This window comes from Platalea leucorodia (genome assembly GCF_965183815.1).
Source record: "Platalea leucorodia genome assembly, chromosome: 15".
Classification (NCBI taxonomy): Eukaryota; Metazoa; Chordata; class Aves; order Pelecaniformes; family Threskiornithidae; genus Platalea; species Platalea leucorodia.
Genome location: NC_138837.1, coordinates 4507514 through 4532012, shown reverse-complemented (window position 1 = coordinate 4532012; position 24499 = coordinate 4507514). Strand labels below are relative to the sequence as shown.

The 24499-nt window shown below is 45.9% G+C and overlaps 1 protein-coding gene across 5 annotated transcripts in view; it reads right to left on the bottom strand.

Moving 5' to 3' along the window:
- BRD3 (bromodomain containing 3) overlaps positions 1-24499 on the bottom strand; it is a 51721-nt gene that overhangs the window by 23417 nt on the left and 3805 nt on the right. For 4 of the 5 annotated variants that reach the window (XR_014229862.1, XM_082327702.1, XM_082327704.1 and 1 more), the window contains exons 1-2: positions 19244-19457; positions 1418-1734 (exon numbers count right to left, since the gene is read on the bottom strand). Coding sequence is in view for 4 of the 5 variants with exons in the window: in XM_082327702.1 (XP_082183828.1) it covers positions 1418-1618 (201 nt within the window). In the remaining variant the exon portion in view is untranslated. Of the gene's footprint in view, positions 1-1417; positions 1735-19243; positions 19458-24499 lie in introns of those variants that run through there. The other variant, XM_082327703.1, reaches the window with a different exon arrangement.

The window sequence follows — 24499 nt, the reverse complement described above, 5'->3', positions numbered from 1 at the left end:
GTCTCAAGCATCTGCAGAGGCTGTGCTTAGCCTGGAGATGCTCTAGGCATGCAAGGTTATACGCTGTGATTTTCTCATTCCGGAGAAGAGCAGCAAGCCCTCTCGCTGCGTGCGTGCATGAAGCCACACGCAGCCACCGGCCGCTCTCTGAGCCCAACCCTCAAGCATGACCCGAGACACCAGTAGTTCCAGGCAAGGCATGCTAGGGCAGAAAAGGTAATCCTGCTGGCTGCTGGGCTTGTGCAGATTTAGGCCACACATGAAAAATAACTAGTCTTCCAACAGACTCCTCCTCTACATTTTCTGGTAATCTGCCCTAAAACCACCTCAAAATGCCTCACTAAGAAACTAAATCCAGAAAAAGACAACACAAAGGAGCACAGACATAGAGAAATACTATAAAGGTGTTAAGCGTTTTACTCTTTTGGCTAGCACTTTAAGCAGTACCCATCAAACACATTACAGAGTTCAAAAGACTATTGATCCAGTCCATAAAATCGGGTTATAACCTGCGTTAACTGGAGCTCTCCTGACCTTATATCCCAGAACCGTGCTCCCTCGAATCCTACGTGCAACCCTCTTGCTCAAAGCAGCCAGAGTTAATTTGCAATGGGCTGCCCGGCTGAGCCGACAGCAGGGTGGGCAGGGGGGCGGTGGTGTCTGTATTTAAGTGAAGCAGGTAGGTGGGGGTATGCCTCCACTGCTGAGTTTTTACACTTACAGACCCCTCTGAAGAGGTGAAGAGCATGTGGCTCTGTTGTCTCGAAGAAAGCAGCTTAGTAAACTTTGGTCATTTATGAATAACAAGGCTATATCTTGTACTATCTGGTCTGACAGAGACAGGGTATATATAATATATCATCAGGCACAGGAGACAGATAGGTAAATGCAACTGTTCTGTTCTTTCTACTTCCAGTACAGCATTTGAAAATATCTAGCTCCACAGTATGCTTGGTAATTAGCTTTTCCTGTCTTCCTCAACACTGAAGTCGGTGGCAAATCCAGGAAAGCCTTTTGGAAACACAAGTTATGTTGGGCCCAATGCCAAATGCTCAGAAGAGCATGGGCTTCAAGGCTCTCACTCAAATGGGACAGAGGTGGGATAAGGGGTGAAGACACATAAAAGTAACCAGAGGTAAGATACAAACACAGCACTATGCTTCAGATGCTCTAAAGACAGCTTGCCTGCGTGCTCTTCTCGTCCCTCACTAAGTGAGAAGTAGTTTTTTTTCCCCTTCAGAGACCTGCACCTCTCCAGCTCTGAAAAACATCATCTTCTAATTCAGCGAGTCTAAGAGTATTCAAGGAAATCCCCCAAAGTAACCTAGCCGTTCTGATCCAGTGATCAGAAAACTGATCTCACTAACACAAAGCCTTCTAAGAACAGAATACTGAGCAGAAGACGATAGACACGTACCGGCAAATTCAATTTAATTGCATCAACAGGTTGGTAGAAAGGCCAAGCAAACTGATGCTTCCACAAGGTCTTTACCACAACATTTTGCATATATTGCAGTTGGTTGGTCTTCCGGCCAGGCTTATTAGGATTAGTGACCTCCGGAGGCGGCGGATTGACAGGGCCCTGAGGAGCCTGGATTGCTGATGTGACTGTCGACATCTTCCTGCTCTTGCTCTCACTCGCTGTCACAGCAGCAGCACCTGGGAGATTTTCTTTCTTCCGTTATGCTCCCTGAATGGGACTGACATCCCATTTCCAGGGTCCAACCATACAACCTAGATCAAATGAGAGGAAGAGGACAACGTGTAAATACAGATACTTACTTGAAGTAGGCATATTAAGATACTTCTGCTGTTGACAGCGTTTGAACGCAGGCTCTTTACCCCATCTGCTTCATTCCCCGTAACACACTTTATCTTGTCCATGGGCACAGTTCAAGTACCAAGAGACAGCGGAACAGCAGTTCCCAAACTCAAAGCCTGCAGAGAGCCAGTGAGCTTCACAGGACTAGTTCTTGTTTTATCTGGCTCAGAGAGCATCTTCGTGCAAAGGAAACACATGGGGTAGCATAAGAATACGGTTAGGGAATACAGTTAGGATGTAATGCAGGGACTCCCATGAATGCACTGATCCAAGCTAGAAAAATCCATAGCTTGCAGCTCCACGTAAACTTAACTGCATTGTCTCTAGACCCATGCTGGCGGGCACTGAGTCAGCTCACAAGTCTCTACACCAGTGCAATGGTTAGTCTAAAATCCCATAACCAAGAGCGGATAATAGCTGTCGGAGGACCTTGATCCAGAGAAATGAAAGAAGGGGCAGAGGGAGGTGCTGTGAACAGTTGTGAATAAAAGGTGTCACCAGAAACATCCTAACTTGAAGTGATTGCACTTTGAATCTCATAAACGTCTTGCTATGTCCCTTACTACATGTACCTGACTGGACCCTCAGTTTCATATGGAAGCCTCAAGATACAGGCTCAATATAAATAATAATTAATATTATACTTATATCCCACGACCTGGCTAAGAGAGCATTATCATGCTCTCTCTTAAAGGCACATATGAAATACAGAATATACAAACTGCATTATTGTATTCTATTTTTTCCCCAGCAAACTGCAGGGAAAAAAAATGGTCTAGTATCACTGTGTCTTGTATGCCATATGGTAAACAGCTTTGCTATGTCATCTTCCATAAACATTTGATATTTCAATTCACATCAGGACTGTAGCTACTCTCCTCATGGCAAACAGACCACAATCACTTTCTAGAAGCAAATTATTTCAAATATGTTCAGAAAGCCACACAAATACTCTCACTGACACAGGCTTCTTGGTTGCACAGAGAAACATGAGCAGAGACAGAAGCTGCAGTAATACAGGAAGAAGGAGAGAGCAGTAAGACATCCTAGGAAAAAACCTAAAAACCTCTTTGAGGCATCCCTAATCATCTCTACTGAATATCTAGACTAAATATAGAACATCAACTTACCCTTTCAGTTGCTGATTAGATGATGGCAAAAAGTAAACACATACCTAATTTGGGGGAATTTTACAAAAATAGATGTGTACAAACATAAACAGATCTGCAGCAGAGAGGGATGTTTAAATATCGGTCTTCTCAGGCTTCCCAGGTAGTGGAGGCATTTGCATTCCAGAGGCGAGCTGCTGCCCCAGCAGCTCCGTAACTAGGAGAACACTCCGGCACCCCGGTGACATTATGGCACAGGGAACCACGCCATAAAGCGGACGGTGCTCCGGGTGCCACAGCTATCAGAGACACTCGAGTGCTCCAGGAGCTGCGGCCACTGGGTGCACCTTGCCATGGACCAGTTTGGCTTGGCTCATGGGTGTCCCTGGCTCCAGAAACCAGATCCGGTTTATTTTCTTGGAGTTAATTGTATAGGTAATTTTTTATAGTGCTTCTATGGAAAATGAAATTGTTAAAAACGTAAAATAAATCCATCTATGAGTGCACATGCTTAAGCCTGCAGGGAACAGACAAGACCAGTTATGACTCTGCCACTGTCCATTCACGAGACCCATCATATTCCAAGGATGTAGAAAAAGCAGAGATGACAGCAGGACTTTCTTGTGCCATGTATATGGCACAAGTATAGATCCAAAATCAGGCCTCTGGTCCCTATTCTTTGGTAACTAAAGAGTCCAGCTTAGTACTTCAAAAAGGACTAGTCTCTGTTCCCCAGCCCTCTCATCTGATCGTGCTGGCTGCGTTGCTGTTGGCAGGTAGGGTGACCACCAAAGAGCCAAGAGGGATGCTGGCAACCTCTGGCCAGGAATTTCAAAACTAGGATGCTACTTGGGATTTCAGATTTGGAAGAACCTGGGGAAGTATTTTCTCCTGATGCTCCATCAACTCAAAGCAGCAGCAGAAATATTGCAAAACACAATCTTCAGACCAAGGGGGGGAAATCATTAAAGAATTAAAAAGAAAAGCAGATAATTGGGAAGGTTCACTCAGTCTCCTTCTGGGCAGCTCTCTGCATGGATTTCAGACCCCAAGGCCATCATCCCAGTGTACGCAATGCTGACTGCAGGCCCCTGGTGACCACCATTGAAGCGTTTTGTTTGCTGTCTTCTTGATTAACAAACTGAATCCAATGCAAGGATTGACGGGAAATAAAACACCCACAGAGAGCAATTGCTACTGCTATAGAGCATTTCAGTCACAAGTTTGAAACTGTGCAGTGTAACTTAAGTCTTCCCTTTAAATAACCTAAGGTTAAATACAATCATTCTCTTTTCATTTGAATTTCCTGATGTCCTCCTACCTCTCAAACTCTATTTGATATGGATTTTAATTAATTTTTATTACATCACAGAACTATAATTAAAAAAAAACCCAGATCTAGCTTCTGCCTCTCCCAAACTCCCTCTCTGACCTTAGCAAAGTCCTTTAGTATCTTCACACCACAGCTCCTCGTCTGTGCCACAGAGATAGTGACAGTTCCTGTCTGCCTTCGTCTGCTCCACCCAGCCAGCCTGCAAACTCCGAGACATGCACTGCCTCTTCATGTGCACATTTTGATCATCAAGCTTAAACGAGGCTTGTACAGTCCACGTAAGAGAAGCATGTAACAGTCATCAGGGACACAACTCAGAAAGGATTTTAATTAAGAACATTACCAAAAGTAGGAGGGGCAGAATCACGACAGCCAACTCAGCTAGTCCGCTGACAGCTGATCCTCTTTAACTTGCATGCTCCAACTCATTGGTTATTACAACCAAAGGTGGCTACAAACCCCAAACCTCTTAGCAGCACTGTCATTGAAATGCTGGATCCTGCAGCTGAAAGACAGGAACAGCTACCTGGGCTATCTCAGCAGCACTGGAAGTATCTGTTCCTGGCATAAATACAGCTTTAACGTGCATGTGCCTCACTGCACCCTTTTAATCCTCGGTCCCTCAGCTTCCTCATCATTTGCTGGGGAAGCTGCTTTGATATTAGATTATTTCTTAATTTTTAAAACTAAAAATTTGTTTCTACTTCCATTCCTTTACTTCTAAAGTTTCAAAATAATATTCTTTTTAAGAATGTAAAAAGCAGGATTATGGGGAATCTGGAAGCTGAGGGTGCAAATGCTTTGTAGATGTCCAGAAGTATACGACATTGAATTCAGAGAGGCCACGGCCCTGCCTGAGAAATCTACTAGTTGTCAGACCTCATTTATCAAATGAGAAAAGCGAGAGGCATGACCATCTGACATCCCAGCTTACCACACAAATCATCCAACATGACACTTAAGTAGACTCACACACAACAAACAAGCAAGCTTACACAAACTGTCCCATAACTACAAGTAGAATCAAAATACACAGCTCTAGCCTAAGCACTTCAGCATCTACCGAAATTGCATTAGTATCAATAATTATTTAAACTATTACGGAGCCCAGCTGTGAACCAGGACATCCCTGTACAAGGTCCCGTACAAGCGTGGAACAAAGACTGCCAAAACCAGCCTTGGCACAGACATCACGTGCATCTCCCGGTGAGGGCCTAAGGTTGGAGTTCTTTTAGCCCTGCGGTAATAACTTCTTAAATTCAAATCTTTAAATTACTACTTATCCTGTTCCTCAGACCTGTAATGTTCATGTAACAGAAGCTGTTCTTGATTCTTCTGGCTGCACATGTACAGTTTTGATATTACAAATTTAAAGTACACCTTTTTGCTGTCTTACGTGAAGAGCGTACACTGCTTCCCACATTGTGCATTTCTCCTTCTTACTCATCCCAGTCTGGGATAACTAAAAGCAAAACCCAAACCCAAACTCTTAAATAAATCTTGCTTCTCTGGAGTTTAAGCCTGTCCTTTTGTGCTAAGTTGCAACCTCAGTGCGGCATCCAGCAAAGCTACGGGGTTTGGCTTATTCCTCAGCCAAACCAGTCATCAAAAAAACCCGGCTAGGTTGGAAGGATTTTTTAAAAAAAAAAAACAAAACAAAACAAAACAACAAAACCAAAACCTTTTCTTTCATTGAGTTGCTTGGATGGGTCAGTCAGTGGAGAGACAGTTGGCAGAGAGCAAACATGTTAATAATTCCCTGTACTAGCAGGATGACATTCTACTCAGCTGATGCAGCCCACAGACTGTCTGCAGTGGTGGAGACTATTTTAAAAGAAGCTATAAAGCCCCATGAAATGTGCACTGTGCCAGTAAGCCTGCTGCTTCAGCTAACGGTTCTGCCACTTCCTTTGGCAGTGCCAAACATTTAACGGATGGCTCACTCCCTTGCCGCTGTTCAGGCAGTACAGGATGGTATTTGTTTTGATTGCAAAATTAGGAGGTAGCAAGCTTTATGTTAGCATGCGAGCCCAGCAACTTTTTTTTCCCCGCTTGGTATACTATTTCTGCGTGGCAGCTTGGACACTGATCAAAACCTGGCGCAATTCCAGCCAGAAACAGCAACATAAATCTTCCCATCAGGGAAAATTATCAGGTCGAAGAGATGTGCCTTGACCTCATCTTTATCTTCACATTATTATTTACATTACAGTAGCACACGGAGGCTGTCCAGAGACCAAGGGCCCTCAGCACTTAGCACTCTGCAGACAGTGTCTGTGAGCTGGCGCTCACAACTCGCGCTTCACACCGTGAAGTGACCTGCCCAGGGCCACCCGGCGAGCCCGCGGCAGAGCCGAGAGCAGAGCCCTGAACCCCGGCCAGTGCCTAGCCCCGGTTTCGTTAGCCCGTCAGAGAAACGGCACCTCCAAAGCAGTGCTGCTCACACAGGCGTGAAAGGCAGCGCCTGAGCCTTTCTGAAGGCAGGACAGAGCCAGCAGCCAGAATTGCACTGAGAAAGCAAGGCAGCTGGAGCAGGCATCCTCACGCTGCTGCTCCAAGCATTACTCCCCCGCATAGGCTCCTTGCAGCCACCAAAGCAGACGCTCGGTCCCTTTTTCCCTGACAGCAGCAATAGCTGGAAGCTTGGTCAGATTTGCCACCATATGCTACTCCCCACCTGAGAGAAGCAGCAGGCCCACGATCAGCTTGCCAAGACTTTCTTACAACTGCAAGAGAGGTTTAGCACACTACTACTATCCCTCAACACAACCTTAAAGTCAGATAAGAGTATGAACAGAAGGTAGTTGTACCCATTTCATTTTACAGTGGGCTACACCACCGCTCCTCCAGGCTCCTCAGAAAGAAACAAAGCTGGTGGATGTCCTCCTTTTCCTCCTACTCCTTTCCCTTCACAGCCCCATAAGGAATTAAACTTCAGTCGGCTCTCACTACTTACTAACTCCACGTCAGCAGGGATGTTCAAACTCAAGGGATCTGCGATTTGAGACCAAGACTTGAGGACAGACGAGTTGCTTTATCAGCCAACGCTGCCTTGGCAGACACACGCACGCTACACACAATATGCCACCCCCTCAAGACCTGGGGATGAAGCTTTTGCACTTGGCTTCACTGCAGGAAATGGGAATTTGGCTTGTGAGTGCCCCTATGGCACGCTGCAGCTTTGCACTCTGAAAGTCCATTCAGCTGTCCTTGTTGTCTCCCACATCATTAATTCCACACATCAGAGATTTCCTTTTCATGCATATTATTTTGAGCACAGCCTCAATAACATCCCAAGACTGGGAGATGCAACTCTGTCCTTAACTTACCTCTGCATGAGGGAGGGGAAAAAGATCACAGAAGATTAAGTCAGTTCCTTGGCTTTTGACTTGGTTAGTTTAATGCTCATCAGCTTATGCAGATGGATTTCCCACCCTTGGTCTCTCCTTGGCTACAATAAGAGCAGGTGTTTCCTCACTAAGGAGCCTGTGGGTTCCTAACCGGTACATAAGAATCAGCCAGAAGTAACTGGTAATTTCAAGGGCCTTCAGTTCTGATACATACTCAGTGCTCCCTGCAAATCAGGCTGCTTTAAGATGTCTCACATCATGCCTTCAAACTCAGGGTACCCAAAAGCCACTTTATCTTGACTATAAAAGCACTGGGAACTTTTATAAGCAGTATTCCAAGCACCTCAAATAAAACAATGGTCTTTCTGATAATTACAGGCCAGAGTATTTCTCTCCACCAAGTTGCTAACGCCACAGGAAGCGCCTTCTGATCAAGTCTGAGCAAGAATTCAGATGCATGTCACATACCTCCTGCAACACACAAATCATATGGGGCTCAACTGCTTTCTAAAGGCTGCAGTTTCGCACAGGGAGTGATGTTTTACACTATAACAAGTTCATTTTCATAGCTTTGAATTTGCTTTTGAGAACAGTCTAAATAAGCGGCCTCAGTAATGGATTAGGTACAGTTGATCTTGTTTTGGAGTGGGGAAAAGGACAGAATGACCTCTGGACGTTTCTTGCAGCCCTACATGTTGTGGTCCTCTGAAAACATGGAGGCATATTTTAACTCGGACATACGTTGGTTTTGTGCAAGCTCCTGAGTTACACACGGTTTTGTTAACAAGGCTACAGGAGGAAGGAAAAGTGACAGTGGTTAAAGAGCTTACTCCGTGTTGGATTTCTGACTGGAGGAGTCCAGCCAGCTTTGAGACCTGACTCTGCAGTAAGGACTGGACTGAGATTTCTGAAATGAAGTGAACTGCACTTGCAAAAAATCTTCCAGGAAGTAGCTCAGCAAATTAACTGGGTGACCTATAATGAAAATGTTAACAAACACCTAGTTTTAGCAGTGGAAATAAGCATCTATGAACAGGTTTCAGAGTATGTAAAGCAGCTGGTGGCTTGCACATTGGCACTCTGGGAAGACAGAGTCTAATCAACAGGATGGGAACAGGTAGGTACTTCACAGGAAAATGCTAGTTGTGCCTCTCACAACAAGATACGCCAATTATACCTGTATGGCAATGGGGGAAAAAAAAAAAGTGTTGGGCTGTTTCAGCCTTCATTTTCATAACAGAGATTTGGCAGAGAAAGGCAAGTGTTTGGGAGAATCACAAGCCTGGGCAGAGTCTGCTCGTGCCATTTGTTCCTAGAGGGGAAAGGTGGAGATGCAATGAAATTACCTTGCATGACCCACAGGGTTGAACCCACAACATCTCATAATCAGAGGAGGAGCCAGAGAGAAGCTGGGCAGTCAAGGTTTACAGAGAAAGGAGAGAAGGTGAACCTGCTTCTGAGCATACGCTCTCTCTTACCTAGTGCACTGCAACACACTGAATACTTATTTGGCAATTCCTAGCACTTGTAGGGGTTACTGCAGTCCCCCAAAAGCCCACGTGCAACAGAAGCGCTGCAGCCTTGGACATTAGGCAAAAAGGAAGCACTGGAAAGGTGCTGGCATGTGGCCAGACACCATATGAGCTCCCAACAGGTCAGGAGCAGGATGGGGGACCTAGGGGAGGCAGGAACATGGCTGAAGGCACATTGGAAGTCTGGTATAAACCACAACACAGAGAGCAACTCAGTCCTCCTCTGTGATTCAGCAACCACTTCAAGGCCCATCCTGCAAAGCGCTAAGCACCTTTCCCCTCTCAATAAGTTGCGCAGTTTCTGTGGCTCAGTGCCTCTCCACAGAGGGTTTTGCAGACTTATCACCTACAAGATACAACTAATTGGTCAATCAAGATAAATCTCTTTCTAAGGAAGGTTTAGGCACAGACAGAAACAAAACTCAAGCTCTCCACACACTTTTTGGCCCCTCTACCTGGGTCAACTCCTTCTTTAGCTGTCCATGAGGGAGAGAGAAAATGACAAAGGAGGTTAAGTGCTAGATATCTGGGGCTGGAGAATCTATTCAGACTGATCAGACTTGTGGATGCTCCCATTGTTGTAGTTACAATAGCTATGATAGCTGATCTAGTCAATGCTACCCAGCCCTGAAGACACATCCTCTCACTGCAGGACTGCTGCAGAACAGGATCCCAGCTAGGGAAGTCCCACTGTACAAGCATAAGGTGTGCAAGAGCATGGAGATCTTGTTCTCTTTCCTCATGTTTCCTAAAGCACCACAAAAATAAATTGCAGCCTAGTCAAGAAGAGGAATCTCTTTATTAAAGTTGGCCAAGGAGGGGGAAAAAGTTTGATGATCCCAAATTCAAACCTTGCTGATGGGCATCGCAAAAGACTCTACAGACTCGGTCACAATTTCTTCAGACTGGCCAATTCTGCAAATTCAGAACTGGAATAAATGCTGTCTACTGGATGCCGCCTTTGTTATTCCACCTCTCAAGGTTTCTGGTATTATTATCACTTTAAACTTCACAGATAAACAGAATCTACTGTTCTACCTCTACTCACCCTTGCTTATGCATTCACATCCATACTTCAAGACCAATCAGAACTACAAATCCATTTGCTCACTTGGGTTTGAACCGCAGTCACCCTTTATTAGCATCCTTCATGTCAGCATTCCCAACTGCTCTGTAAGTGGGAGACTGAAACTGCTTAACAGCCTGATGTTGGAACAGCTCGGTGGCAGAGGATCTTTGGATTCCTGCTTGCCCAGCCATCAGGCAGTACTGCCACATCGCACAAGGAGCAAAAGAGGAAAATCTCACTTGCCGAGAGCTGCGAAGAAGAAAATATACATGTAAAAGCGCAGGAGCAACAGGTCCATCTGAGACACCACCAAAATGACAGGCAAGCAGGCTGAGGCTGTTAATCATTTCAATACTCGATCATGACGCTGAACAGTCTTAAGCTGATACTCATTGGCTTCAGCAGAAGTCAGCCTAGGGTTCCTTTTGCTTACTTTCCTTCAGGAAGCAAAATTGGTGGAAACAGATACAAATACTACTGAGCAGATAAACTGGAAGAGGAAACAGGCAGCTAACCTACACCCTGTGGGAGAAAGCAAAACATAGAGAAAGTCAGGAAAAGAAAGGAGGAATGAATAGAGTGAGGAGATAGGAAGTTAAAGCTTCCCATTTCATGCAGTTTGAAAACGTGATTGACCACAGGTTGCTGTTAAATGCTGCATCATACACATCCACTCTACTTTTCTGAACGACAGACTAGAGCAGGGGGAGAGAAGCCCTGGTGTGGTCCATCCAGGCTTGGTCACCATTTTTGTTGCCATGCAGCAACACACAAAAAGGACAACCACGCACCAGACACTGTACGAGGACAGTACGCGTTGTAGGAGACTCCAGCCTCTGCTCATGACCAACACTGCAAGTGGGATGGGACGATGGAAGAAAAGCTGGAGCCTGACTGATTGCTAGGGCAATGGACTGACAGGTTGAACACCTCGACTTAACCGTGTTTCATCAGGATGTGCCTAGAGACCAACTGCACTATGACCAAAAGGCTCCACTGCCCTGACCAGGACCAAGCACACTGCAGCATGCACGGAGTCTCTGCCCTGAGGAGTGAGCAGTCCAGACAGGCCAGGAAAGAGGCACAAATTGGTAAAATGTAATGGTCTTAAAAAGAAAAACTAAAAAAAAAAAATCACAGCGCAGGTCAGTACCACAACCCACCTCCTTCAAGGCTCTGTCTCCTAATTCCCCGCTGTTCATCTACTGCTTTACACCCTACCTTCTCCAAAGCATGACTTATCCAACACATGATACTACTGCCAATTCATCCTGTGACTCCAGAAATCAGTTTTGCCAATTTCAGGTCAGCAAACCATGTTTCAGTCAAATCATGTAAAACAAAACAAACCATACTCTGGCACTGACCCAAGTTTCAAGTGATACGTGCATAAGAGAAGCATTTAGGTACACTCATTAAAGCATAACGTGGCAACACCCGCACAGGCTTCAGAACTCCTAATGGGATTATTGTACATCTACACCCTCGCAGGGTTCTCTTTTTCTGCTTTTTAAAGGATATGATCTGCACAGTTAAACATTCACGTTCTGAAAAAGAGAGTCTGCCCTTCCCCTTTTTAATCAGCATACGGTGCTCTGTGTACTTTTACAGTATAAGAAAAAAACCTCAAACTCACTTAGTTTGATTCAGCATACAGTGAATAAATTACACATAGTCTTTTCACAACAGGTTTTGTCATGACTGTTTCTTTTTCTGCACTTTGATTTCCAACAAGAGAGATTCCTGGACACAAAACATTTTGAAGAAAACACAAAAAACAAAACCAAAAAACCAAGAGCTCGAATACTTCCCTGCTGGGCAGAGCATCTCCAAGCTTCTGTTATACCTGCAAAGAATTACGAAGACGACAGCTACAAAACAGCATGCTGACACCTCAGCTCAGCTCTTAACACCCTATGCTATAGGCTTGTCAGTTCCCTACTTGTAAAATGGGGATACGAATATTTCCACTACCATCTACGATTAAAGTAATTAGTCTTTTCCCATGCATTTATACATTAATTCCCCCTCAGTGTTAGGGTTATACCAAATTTTAAGAAAAAAAAACCAAACACACAGAAGAACCTATATTTACAAGGTGTTCAAATACCATAACTTAGGTCTCTGGAAACACTTAACTGTTCTTTACTAAGTACAACACTAATTGTCATTTGAAGAAACTGCAAAGCTAAAACTGCCATCTGCTTTATCCCTTTCCCCATACTACAGTGCTCTTTAAACACATTTCTAAAAGATAAACCACAACACCCAAGAGGTCCTTCGTGACACCTGTTAGGGACGGGGGTTGAGATACAGCCAAATTCCACTTCCAACTGAATTTAAGAGGCTACATGTAACAGGAAGATTACCTCCTCTTAATGAAACTAAGTACAAAAAGTATTCTGAACAAAGTAAAATACAGAGCCCTTGCAAATAGCATTCGATTCCTACGTGTTACCTATTTAAAGGACTGTTTTCTGCTCTGTGTACCTAATAATCTACACTCCAGTTCTCCCTTACATCACCAGTACGGCATGGCCATATATCAGCATTATTAATATAATTTACAAGTGCTACAGATGTTACCCTTAGGGGCAGCTCCATGCAAACATCGACAGAGAAGACAGACGTCTAATAAACAGACACAGATCCGTATGTTAACTTGTTAGAGCCATTTCACAGTGCATAGCAGAACCATCAAAGTGATTCATTAGAGAAAATACCTTCCTTCATCAACAGACCTCCCTTGCACACTTCTTGCGTTCCAACGCTTTCTCCTACTCAGTTTTTAAATTTATTTTTATATATTAAAATGATTAGAGTTAGTATTTTGAAAAAGAACAGATTTGTTTTAGGACAAAAAGCATTACAAGCGTAGTAAGAACAGATGAGCTGCCACTGGTTTAAATCATGCTCTGGTTTACAGCTACAGCACTGCAACTTTCCCATGCAAAGTCTACCTAAGTCAATATATGACAATCAAGTCAGTTTAAGGGGACGAACAATGAAATGAAAGTGATTGAATTACCATGACATAAATACACTACTTGTTAGCTGAGCCACAGTAACATTATACTTGGTAATGGTGCAGAGTAAGTACACCCACCCACCAAGTTAATTATTGCAGCTCAGCCGACAGAGGAGCAGTAACTCGTTAGACTGCAGTAGCCCTTCCATTTATGACCACCACTCATCCCCTACACATGTTCCCCTGAAGGGGTGGCACCGACTTAGCTTTATCTGTTTCCAAACCAATTTAAGGCCCTTCTCTTTGAACAAGCACGTTGTTCCAGAATAACTCAATGTGTTAACTTAAAGCAAACATTGCCAAACAAGTGCAAAAGGCTGTATGTGGTCTGCTATTTCAGATGAAAAGTGCCTCGCTGATTTTGCTAAGGTTGACTAGATACATAAATTTGCTCAGCTAGGAAGGAAGTTGCAGGTCAGCTAAGGTGTGAATAAACTGTGATAGCTAAGCTGCTGTCACTCCCTGAGAGGGCATCAAAGCAGCTTCCACTGCCTGAGTTTATGCATCTGATTTAAACTCCCAAACAGTATGCAAGAAAGGGAAAAATTTGGATCTTAGAGTCTATTACCCCTCCCTATGCAGGGAGCAGAGGCTGCTAATTCGGGGGAAGAGGGGAAGGTGCTCCCTGCTGCCTAACACACCCAACGGAGGAAGGTGGTCTCCCTCCGCACACCCAGAGGAACACCACTCTCTCCGCAAACCGCTCTGGACAGACAGACTCCTAATAGGAGGAGCTAAGCGTCCCCACGCACAGCTCCTGCTGAGAGCACCCACAGCTTATCTTCCTGCGCAGCGAGAACAGGCAAGCCCTAAGCCTCTCTTAAAGCTCCTGCATATGGATGAAGTTCAAGTCAAGGGAAGTACAACCATGACAGCGTGGACACAAGTATCCTAATTTATTCCCATGTGGCTTATTCCTGCCCGGGAAATGAACACACTTTCAGCACACAGGCTGATCCATAGTACCCACACTCAGACAAGCACTGACTCCAGCAAAGTCTTAGGGGAGCATACGCTTTTTCACACTCTTGAGGAGCTGCGCTTTAACGCTATTTCACAGACCATAAACTGAACTGTTTGCAACTTCTCTGTTGGTGCTAACGGCAATGCTTTCCAACAAGGACTAGCGCTCTCCGTTATACCCACACACAATTCTTACACATACAGTACAGAATACACACGAGCTCAGCGTATCAGTTTCACTACAGCCCACAGCACAGTTCCTACACCAGCCTTGGAAAGCAAAAAGGCTATGTCCTACACCCCCTCTCAGCAAAACAGCGCGGTACCGCAAACTTTGCACTTGCTTACAGCCAAACCTATTGACCAGTGCAGTTTTAGAAAACAGATTTCTCTTAGCGTGGCCATATTGGTGGGTTGCGAGAAATTGTGATTCCCCAACCAGGCACCCGCCGTAATGTTACACGAGGATAAGTTGAGCAGGTGAAAAAGACGAAGTTACACACGGAAAAAACGTGCCTTTCCTTCAATACAGGTTAGGTTTGGTTACAACGGGCGAGCCAGTCACACAAAGTGCATCTCTGCTCGTATATTTATGTCAGTGCATGAAGTCCTCTCCAAGGATATCAGTGCGGCTGTATCAGTAAAGCGCTCCAAGTGTAAACTTCAAAAGCGGAACAGCTCTCAAGGCCAGGAAGGAAAACTGCAACCCTTTTCTGTCTCTGCCTCTCTCTTTTTAAAGGAAGGAGCAAACAGGATCATTCCCAAAGCAGACCGGGGTCAATCAGAACCAAGTCTAAATCTCAAAGTTTGAAGCTACGTGGAATCAGTTCAGCCGGAGCATCTTCTTCCAGATTGGTCCCCCATGCACAGGAATTTCACCTCAGATTGTCTTTGCTACACCTGTTGCATTGCTGGTGGAGAGGACAACGTTGAGCCCTGGTCCCAGCGAAGGAGTAAGACACTCAAATAAATCTTCTCCTCTGTCCAGGTTATCCATGTTGCTGAAATACATCCAGACACGATGGTGTCTTCTTATCAGACTCAAGCTGGAAAGAGACCGAGGCCTGGAAAGGCGCGAAAGGAATCCAAAATAGAGGTGAGTGTTTCTTTGGTTGGTATCTGATCAGTAAGACTGGGAGAAGGAATAAGGACTAGTAGAAAAAGCAGCACATTATGGTGAATTTCCACATTGCTCTCCAGAAGAATTTAAATCCTTCCAATGTTGGCTTTAGCAACAAGTGGGTTAAAGAGTTAGTGTGCCCCAAAGAAAGTTGTTCACCTCCAACAAGCACTAACGACTGACAAAAACACACTCATGTCGCAGTAAGATAGCATGGAACAAAAAGCTCAAGATAGACACATCCTTCCAAAATGTCCTGACAGCTCACTGAGCAGCACAGCAAACAATGGCTCCTTCCTAATCCCCAGAACTCTATTGCTTACAATGGTGTTCTGGGTTATTACTGGAGAATAATGTGGCAATTTAAAAAAAAAAAAAAAAAAACACCAACAAAACAAAAACAACACACACAACAAAACGAAACATACGGTTCATGGTAATGATTGGGAAACCCACTGCGGATTAATGAATTTTGCAAATTAGCAAAGGAGGAGCGACCAGGATTAAAGAGAAACAATTAACCACAGAGATGCAAAACACTCTTTGTTCATTTATTTAGCAAAGTGTCATTCTGCCTGCGCTGAAAGCACCTGATAGCTTACCAAAGTAGACAGAGAGTAATATATTTTGTAAAAGTAATTAAGCCTTTGAAACATGAGACCTCACTACATCACTCAGCTGCTGCCGAGGAGAGGGATTTGACTCCTGAGTTGTTTGTGCTGTCAACGAGAGCGATCAGGCTCCCAGATTACTCCAGGGAGAAGCAGCGAGATTCTAGGAGTGCGGCAGAGCTTGGCTGGAAACCAACAACCCGCTGCACAAGTGCCTCCCCCCCCCAAAGTTAAGAGGTAAACATTAAACAGCACCTTTCAGAACGTGTACCAATTAAAAGGTGCATCTGTAAAAACTATGGGAAGCCCCAGCCTTCGCCAGGGCAAACTGCTTTACCTGCGTGCACTGCCTTCAGCTGACTGAGGCTCACAGGTCAGGCAGGCTGGATCCCCGGCCTGCAGACATGGTTTGTGGATACCAAGAGCCTCCGGTTGACTCCCCACCATTTTAGGAGATGACTGAAGGAGAAAGTTTTAACCACATGGTTCCTAACTCAGGAAAAAAGCATTTTCAAGATTAAGAACTGTGATTCAAGTCATTGTACCCAGTGCAGTTACAACAGTGCAAAGAAACTAGCTACGGAGCCTACTGAAATACTTGCATTTGCAGGCACTGATTAACGAAACCAGCCTTCTTCAGAGACAGATAGTGAAAGAGCACTGCTGCCTAGCGTGCCTGCTGAGCTGGAACATCAGAATCTTCAACATGCTTTTCTTCTAAGCATTTTTTAAATGACAAGAACTAAAGTTTTTGAAAGCACCTCAGTGCTTAAATGACAGAAGTTTTATTTCCAGAAGCAATGGAGCCTAGTTTTTATTTGAAGTTGATGAAACTAACACTCCAAAGTCAGTTTTGAGAACAAGCCTCAGACACTTTTACATTGCACATGCATTTCTTTTTAATTTAAACTCTGCACGCATAGGTCACTAAAACTAAAAAGCCTTTCATTGGAATAGCAACTGTCTCAGCACTGAGCACTATATAGGCAGCGACTATAGAAGACAATATTGCAATCAAGCTTATGCTGAACATTGAATAAGACAGTTACCCTCCGCCCAACCCTTTTATTAAGCATCGTCTCAAAGCACTAAATACATGCACGAGTGAGTATTTTTAACCAGCGTGGACTAAAGAGAAAGAAATATACAATCTTGGCATTTATTCTTTCCAAGAAGGAAGGCTTTGAGGTCAGGAGTTACTCTGTTTCAGCAGGAGCCTCCCAGTGTATTATTAAAAACTCCCTAAACTTCTGTGCTAACAAAATAAGACACACGGCAGCCTGCTACTGCTGGGATCCGCAGATTAGGAGGCAGGACTTCGCGTGTACAGTACACGCAAGTAGCTGGGCAGTTGTAAGCAACACAGATCGGGTTTTTTTGCTTGTAAAGCAACCAGACTGCTTCGGGGATTTCTTGTTTGTTTTGATTGATGCATATTTATTCTGCACTTCTCACCCGTATACTGCAGCACATATGGTAGTCACCAAGTCCTCTAATACCTTGACTTACCACCATGTGAATTAAAGACAAGAGTCAGCTTTAAACCTAAATTTCCACTTTAATTTAAAGACACCCTCTCAGCACACTTACATATACTGAATGCATTGAAAATACTAACAAGCATATTAGAAAAACCACTTCTCTGTTCCCAGCAAGTAACAGCAGGTGTGCTTTGCTAATTGTGTTACTCCCTAACCTACTATTTACTAGTGTCAGGGAACTTAGGATGTAAAAAAAAAAAAAAAATATATATATATATATATATAAAACATTCGAATTATTAGTGAAGCCATCGTATTTGCTTATCCAAAAAAGTTTATTTTAGTAACTTTTGATTCCTGAAGACATCAACAGAAAGGTATATCCACACTACAGAATTGGCACAGAACATTGAGCGTGAACCTTACAGAATGCATGCTCCACACTGTCAAAAGTCATTTCTGTAGGAAACACATTCCCTATTAACACCCTGCAAGACTGAACCACGTAGCTTAAAGACGCGCACGGATCTGCGACCTGAACACTACAGCTTTGTTTGAAAGTGAAACCAAGCAGGCTACAAATAATGCTCTATCCCCCGTGCCCTGGGAGGCGCAGAAAGCAAACAAGTAGTATAAACGGAGGAAAAGTACGACTGAGTTTGGAAGTTTTACATTTTATTATCGGTAGCATTATTTATAGCGTGACACTTCTATATATAAATCTGTGATCTGCGTTTCTTTTTACACCTATAAAGCATATCAAGTTTAGGCAACGAACCCTCGGTTTCCATTTATTTGCGAAAGTTCGGTAAACACCAGACACTGACGCGAGCAAAGCGGCTGTATGTACACGCATCTACACAAGCATACGCGCACGGAGGAGACACGAAACGCGCGCTTTTCAGCGCAGGATACGCAGCCTGCTCAGACCTTTCCCAGCTCCCGAGCCAGCGACCCGGGCGGCGGCGGGGCAGAGGGAAATGGCCGGGAGCCGCCGGGCGCTCGCCCAGGGCGCGGGGCCGCCGCCGAGCCCCGCTCCGCGCCCCGAGCCCGGCCGCTCGCCGCCGCCGGAGCCGCCCGGAGCCGCGCACCGCCGGGAGCGGGGCTTGCTGCTGCCTCGTCCCCCGCCTCCCCACTTATTGGTTTTTTTTTGTTTTGCTTTTTTTTTTTTTTTCTTTCTCTCTTCCCCCCTTTTTTCTTTTTTTTTTCCCCCCTCTTGTTTTTAAGGGCGCCTGCAGCCCTCCTCTTCCTCGCCCCTAATTTTCCCCTTCAAAAGATGGCGGGCAGAGAGAGCGAGCGAGGGAAAGCGAGCGAGAGAGGGGGAAGAAGAAGAAAAACAACAACAACAACAACAAAATTAGGAAAGAAAGAAAACCCCTCCTGCGTGGGGACGCGGGGCTCCGCGGGGCCGGGGCTGCGCCCGTCCGGGGCGTCTTCGGGCGCTCGGCGAGAAGGGGAGGGGGGAGCAGAAGATGGAGAAGAAGCGGCAGAAGAAGAAGAAGAAGAAAAGGGTGGGCAGGAGCGGCGGGGCCGGGAGGAAATCAATGGCCAGGCTGCAGCCGGCCCCGCCGCGCTTTGTTGCATTGTCGCGGCGCACAAAGGCTGCGGGGCCGCGGGGAGCGACGCGGGGCTCTCGCAAGAAGAAGGAGCAGAAGAAGAGAGGAGGGGGAAAAAAAAAAAAAAAAATCAGCATTGGCCTTTCCCAAGTGGGTTTTGCTTTCCTCCCCCTTCTTCCCCGGCCCCCCTCCCTCCAGAAACCATGTCCCAGTGCTAGCAATGCACACCCAAGCATCTAACAAATAAAGGGAAAGATTAAATAGATTACTTTGCCCCGGCAGCTCCAGCAACGTTTGCCTTATAGTCCCTCCAGTTGCTCTTCTTTTTATCCTCGGCAAGGCAGTATAATAGATGCGCTAAGGCGCCCAAGAGCTCATGCGCCGGGGCGCAAGGCCATGTGGGGACGGTAGTCCCGGGCCGGGCCGGGGGAGAGGCGGCCGCTAGCCCCCGGACTACAAGTCCCAGAAGCCGGCAGGCTCCGTTCCCCCCCCCCCGGCCCCCCGCTCCCTCCCCGGACCGGCGGGCAGGGGAGAGGAACAGCAGGGGTGATGCCCCGGTCAGCGGGGGCGGGTGAACACGCTCCCCCCCCGCGGGGAAAGCGCCCCGCGTGGTTTTGGGCGGGGGGACCGCGATAAAAACCCGCGGGGACGTGGCGGCCGGCGGCTCCCGTCGTCGTCGTGTCCCGTCCCCCCCCCCCGCCCCGGGCAGACATTGCCGGGGAAAATCCCGGCTTCCCCCGGCCGCCCGCCCGCCCCCCGGGCTCCGGAGGCGCCGCCGGAGCCCTTCGGAGCGCAGCGGGAAACCTGCGGCTCCCCGGCGGCCGGAGCCGCGCAGGGCCGGGCGTGCTGCGGGGACCGAGTTTTAAATCACAACTGCGGGAGCTGCCTCGGTCGTTTTCCTTTTTTTTTTTTCTCCTCTTTTCTTTTTTTTAAGTCGCGGTTTGCATTGGGTAATGCGCTCTCACATTTATTACGCAACAACTAATACGAGCCGCAATAAAAATAGAACACCGGCAAGGCAAGCTGTAGCAGTAAGTAGCAAAAAAACCCCGAAACATTAAGAAAACCCACAACCTGATGTAGCTTGCACTGGTTAGTGCATTTCATAATATCGTCAACTGCTGGAAACAACAAGAAAAATAATTCAATGTATACAATAAAACCAGAATATGAGTTTGACAAACACACCCACCGTAAGAGCATCAACAAACAGGAGCACTGTTACAAACGCTTCCAAATAACAGACCAACACAGCCTATATCCTGAAACAAATCTACACATGCAAACAGAAGTTAAAAAAAAAAAATACTGTTATAACCCCAAATATGATTCAATTGCTGCAGCACAAAAAGAAAGGGAAAAAAAAACAGAACTGTTGGAAAATAAACGAGTCCAGGGGAAACATCTGAGCGCCAACATAAAATAAGAAGTAGTTAGGGGATTTCTCTGTGGACACATATGCCAGCAGAGGCTGCCACGCTGCCTGTTACAGCCAGCCATGCCGCGATGCCAATTAATAAGTCAGTTTATTGTAACCATAAGGTGAAGGCAGTTTTACTGGAAGACCTTATTTCCAGAAGATTAGCTTTTGAAAAACGTGACCAACGGGACTGAAATTGCTCAGGAGCTCTGATATAATCAGCAAGATTGGTTTTCGTACAGGCAAGAGGACAGATGCTTAGGAAAATTCCACTTAGCCAGGCTTCTGGCTGCCTCGGGATGAAAGCGAAGTTGTGCAGATGCCTTAACCGAACCCAAGAAAAAGCGCTTTTTTGCACTGAACTTCAAGGTTCGAGCAAATTCAGGAACTAGAAACTCGCTCACAGCCGTACCGCTCTTGGATGCGCTTACTTTGTAAGACAGAATTGGAAGCCGCATCTGCATCAACGGCCAAAGCCCGCACTTGGGCTCTGCGTGGCTTGGGCTGCCCTCCCGCAAGCTGACCTTTTTGCCTTGACCATCAGGTACCCGAAAGCCACTTCAGTGCCCTCTGCACCCAGCGCACACGGCCTCTGCGGGAACACGGAGCACGCGAGCAGTAAGAAAAAAGTACATTCTGGGGCTTCCTAAGGGGAACAGCCACACTTCACAAGCGGGTGTTCCTTACATTTGCCCCACAGCTGGTCATCCTATGTTCCACGTTGCCAGACTGAGCGAGGAAATCCCTTTGAAACACCACCTGAGCTCTGCCCTGCCTAAAGGCGTCCTGGATACTGGGTACAGGGAAGAATCGGATTTTGAGCGCAGGGCACTTTTTACCATCATTCTGCTGTATTCCCATTTTCAAGGCCATTCTAAAAGAGTACACATGTACCACAGCATTTGAGAGCTGAAGAGCACCAGGTCAGTTCTTTCGAACGCACTGTCCTGCTCCAGCACATGCTTGATCCACATGGATAAGCAGGGTATAAATTTATGAACGCCGTAACACACACACAGACACCAAATCGTGAGCATGACCAAAGAGCCCCTACAGGAAAACTGCTGCCACACTAGGCATGGGGGCTGGGAAAAGTTGGCAGGCTGAAGCTTTCCAAGGGAGGGGGCAGGGAGTAATCAGCTCCGTATTCATTAGGAACACTTGGGAAAACATACACCTTTCGCTCTAAAGACTCATTTTCAGCTGAACCATAATCCGAAAGTTTGATTTTTAAATGTATTTGTATTTTAGTTTGAGACAAATTCCTGCAACAAAAAAGTGTGTTGGCTGAAATGTTAAGACTTGGCAGAGTTATAAGCAACTGAACAGGGGGTCTCATAACGCAGCGCTCAGCAACCTCAGCGACACGGAGAGAGCGCAACAGAGGGGCTGAGCAAAACGGGTGAGCGCAGGCAAAAGGGCAGAGACACGAGAAGCTGGGAGGGTCCCCGCAAGAGCATAAAGCCCTTCAAGCTGGCAGGGCAGAGTCACCTCACAGTGAACACGCACAACTTCAAAACTGGAGTTTGAGCCTCACTGCAAGTCCACTTTCAAGTGCAGCTGGTGATGGAGGGTGCGACAAAACTGCAACCCAAAAGCAGTCTCCAACTACGCCTCATACCTCCTTATCTCACCCAGGGTGGGCATAAGATGGTTTCATCCCAAATTGTTTTGTTCATTATGCATCAGGCTGAGCGGGCAAAACAATTCACATGAGAAACTGTCCCCAGAGATTTCACCACGATCAGCTTTCAGCCTGGAACACACAAGTCACTCACACACCTGCCTACCTGTAGGTCTGCAGCCTTGCGCTTGAAGAACCCAGCTGCATCCTCCAAGGGAACAGGAAGGCAAATACATTCTAGGGATCCTTAAAGCCTTCTTTATGCAAGGCAGTGAGTTTAGATAATGGTTTAGCTAAAGAGGCACAGGCTGACTCAGTTTGAATAAGCCCCATAGGAGGTACAGCGAAATCAAATCAGAATGATTCAAGCACAAAGTACCTGGCCCAAAGTAAAAGCACTCAGACTGAAGAAAAGATAGTTGCAACCTTTAAATGAATTTCTGAACTGATTTTGCCAGATTAGTTTTACACACAAGATGTAACAGTCTGCCTGTTCTGGAATACCTTAACTCCAGCTTTTTCCATAAAATGCAAGACAACAGCAGTAGCTTTTTACTTCTTCCTCCTCCCCAAGCTCAGAGGAGCATCCTAGATTCACCCAAGGCCTTCTGATTAGCCTCTGTGGTCTCTTATGTTGCACCTCCAGTTACCCAATTAGTACCTTGTTAGCTAACACCTGCAGTGTATTTATTCCTTGCCATTGCACTACTTTTAACCCTTAATGCACAGTGGTACATACGCCCTTCTAGGAAGCTTTGTGCATCGGCTTTGACAAGAAAAACTTATTTGTGCAAAACCAGAGTTGTTTGCAGGGCTGCTAAACACTGACACTTTTTGCTTCTCTTGGTGTCCAGGGTAGGACTTGAGTCTTTTGAAAACAAGGGTGGACGGAAGCAGAAAAGGGAGATACTTGTCTCTGTGGGACCAATGAGTTTTGTGAGAACTGGCCACGCTCAGCGCCTTGCATGACTGCACCCAACAGCATTTAATGTAATCAGGGACTGCTGGGAACACTAACCAGGAGCAACCAATTTTTCTGACCTTTGCTATAGGTACTAACTGTAAGCTTCCGATTCTTTACCTCACCATTCAGTGCCTGTTTCACCATCAAAACCATCGTTCCCTGCTGCAAGGGAGCTCTTTGTTGGTATTTGTACTTGGGAATTACCAAGGGATTACAAGTGGAGAAGGCTGCTGAAGGGGTGTGAATACCGCATCGGCAATGCATTCTGACCTCCATCTCTGGGCACGTCCGTAGGCACGCTGTACATCTACACGCACACGAAAGGCTGATGCACGCTCCACACGCCTTGAGGCAGGCAAATTTGGCCGTTCTGACCATTTTGTCAGCCATCAGCCACCAGCCACCACGGGCTACGAGAGACCGCACGTATCAGCGAACTCACAGCAGACCCTATTACCAGCAGCTGCTGTGTCTAGAGTGGATGTTGTGATACAGTACAAAAAGAGAATTTATTCAATAACAGTCACGTTTGGGATAAAGAAATAATAGTGCCCAAATCGAAGATTGCTCAAGAGTGTGTAGTACATGTCTGGGATTACATGACTTGGATCATCCCAGAGAGAAGGGTGTTGAACACAAGGGGATAAATGCTCTTACTGCATCTTTACCAATTATTTTCTTCACTGTAGTGGCAGGATTTCCTCGATTGAGTAAGCGTTATTCAGTAAGGTAAGGATGACAGGACTAGGGCAGAGGTTTGAAACAATAATTGCAGTTTGTTCTTCTGTAGTACCTTTCATCTGTGGAATTCACAACAATGCAATAATCCTCCTAACAGCTTTTGTAGGTAAGGAAATATTATGAGCCCTGTTTTTCAGCTGAGGAAGCTGAGAGGGAATGTGATGACGCAGAGAATCATGGGCAGAGCCAGAACTGGGACTCGGCTCTTCTGACTCATGCTTTGTAGTTCTGAGAGCCTGGACACACCAGTTGGTGAGCCACCCTGGCTACTCAGTGCCTATAGGACCTTTGTCTCTTCAGTGTTCACTCTTCATCTGCAAAAGGGTGAGCAGAGCCCCCAAACAGGGAACCCAGGAGCCAGGATGTCTACGAGCCCCCAGAGGCACAGCACTCTGGTAATTGATGGGAAGGCAGGAAAGAACTGAGCTATCCAAGACCCAAAGGATCTTGTAAGTGTTCATCTGCAAATATAAGTTTTGATTGCGATCTAAATGATGGTCTGGAGACAGCCAATATCCAACAGAGGGTCCAGAGTGGATTTAAATAATGTCCTTCCAGATCGGCAGTTCTCAAACCAGAGAAACAGAGATGAATGGCTTCCCCTGCAATGGAGAAGGAGTGAAGAGCCTACAAAATATTATGTGTGACCTTGGTGTCTTTTATCAGGATGTAGAAAGAAGCATTTCTTGGAGGAGCTGGAGGCTGGGATACAGTGGGCTCAGATTTATATGTATGGAAAGAAGCAGAGCAAAAGCCTAAACTATTGTGGGAGAGAA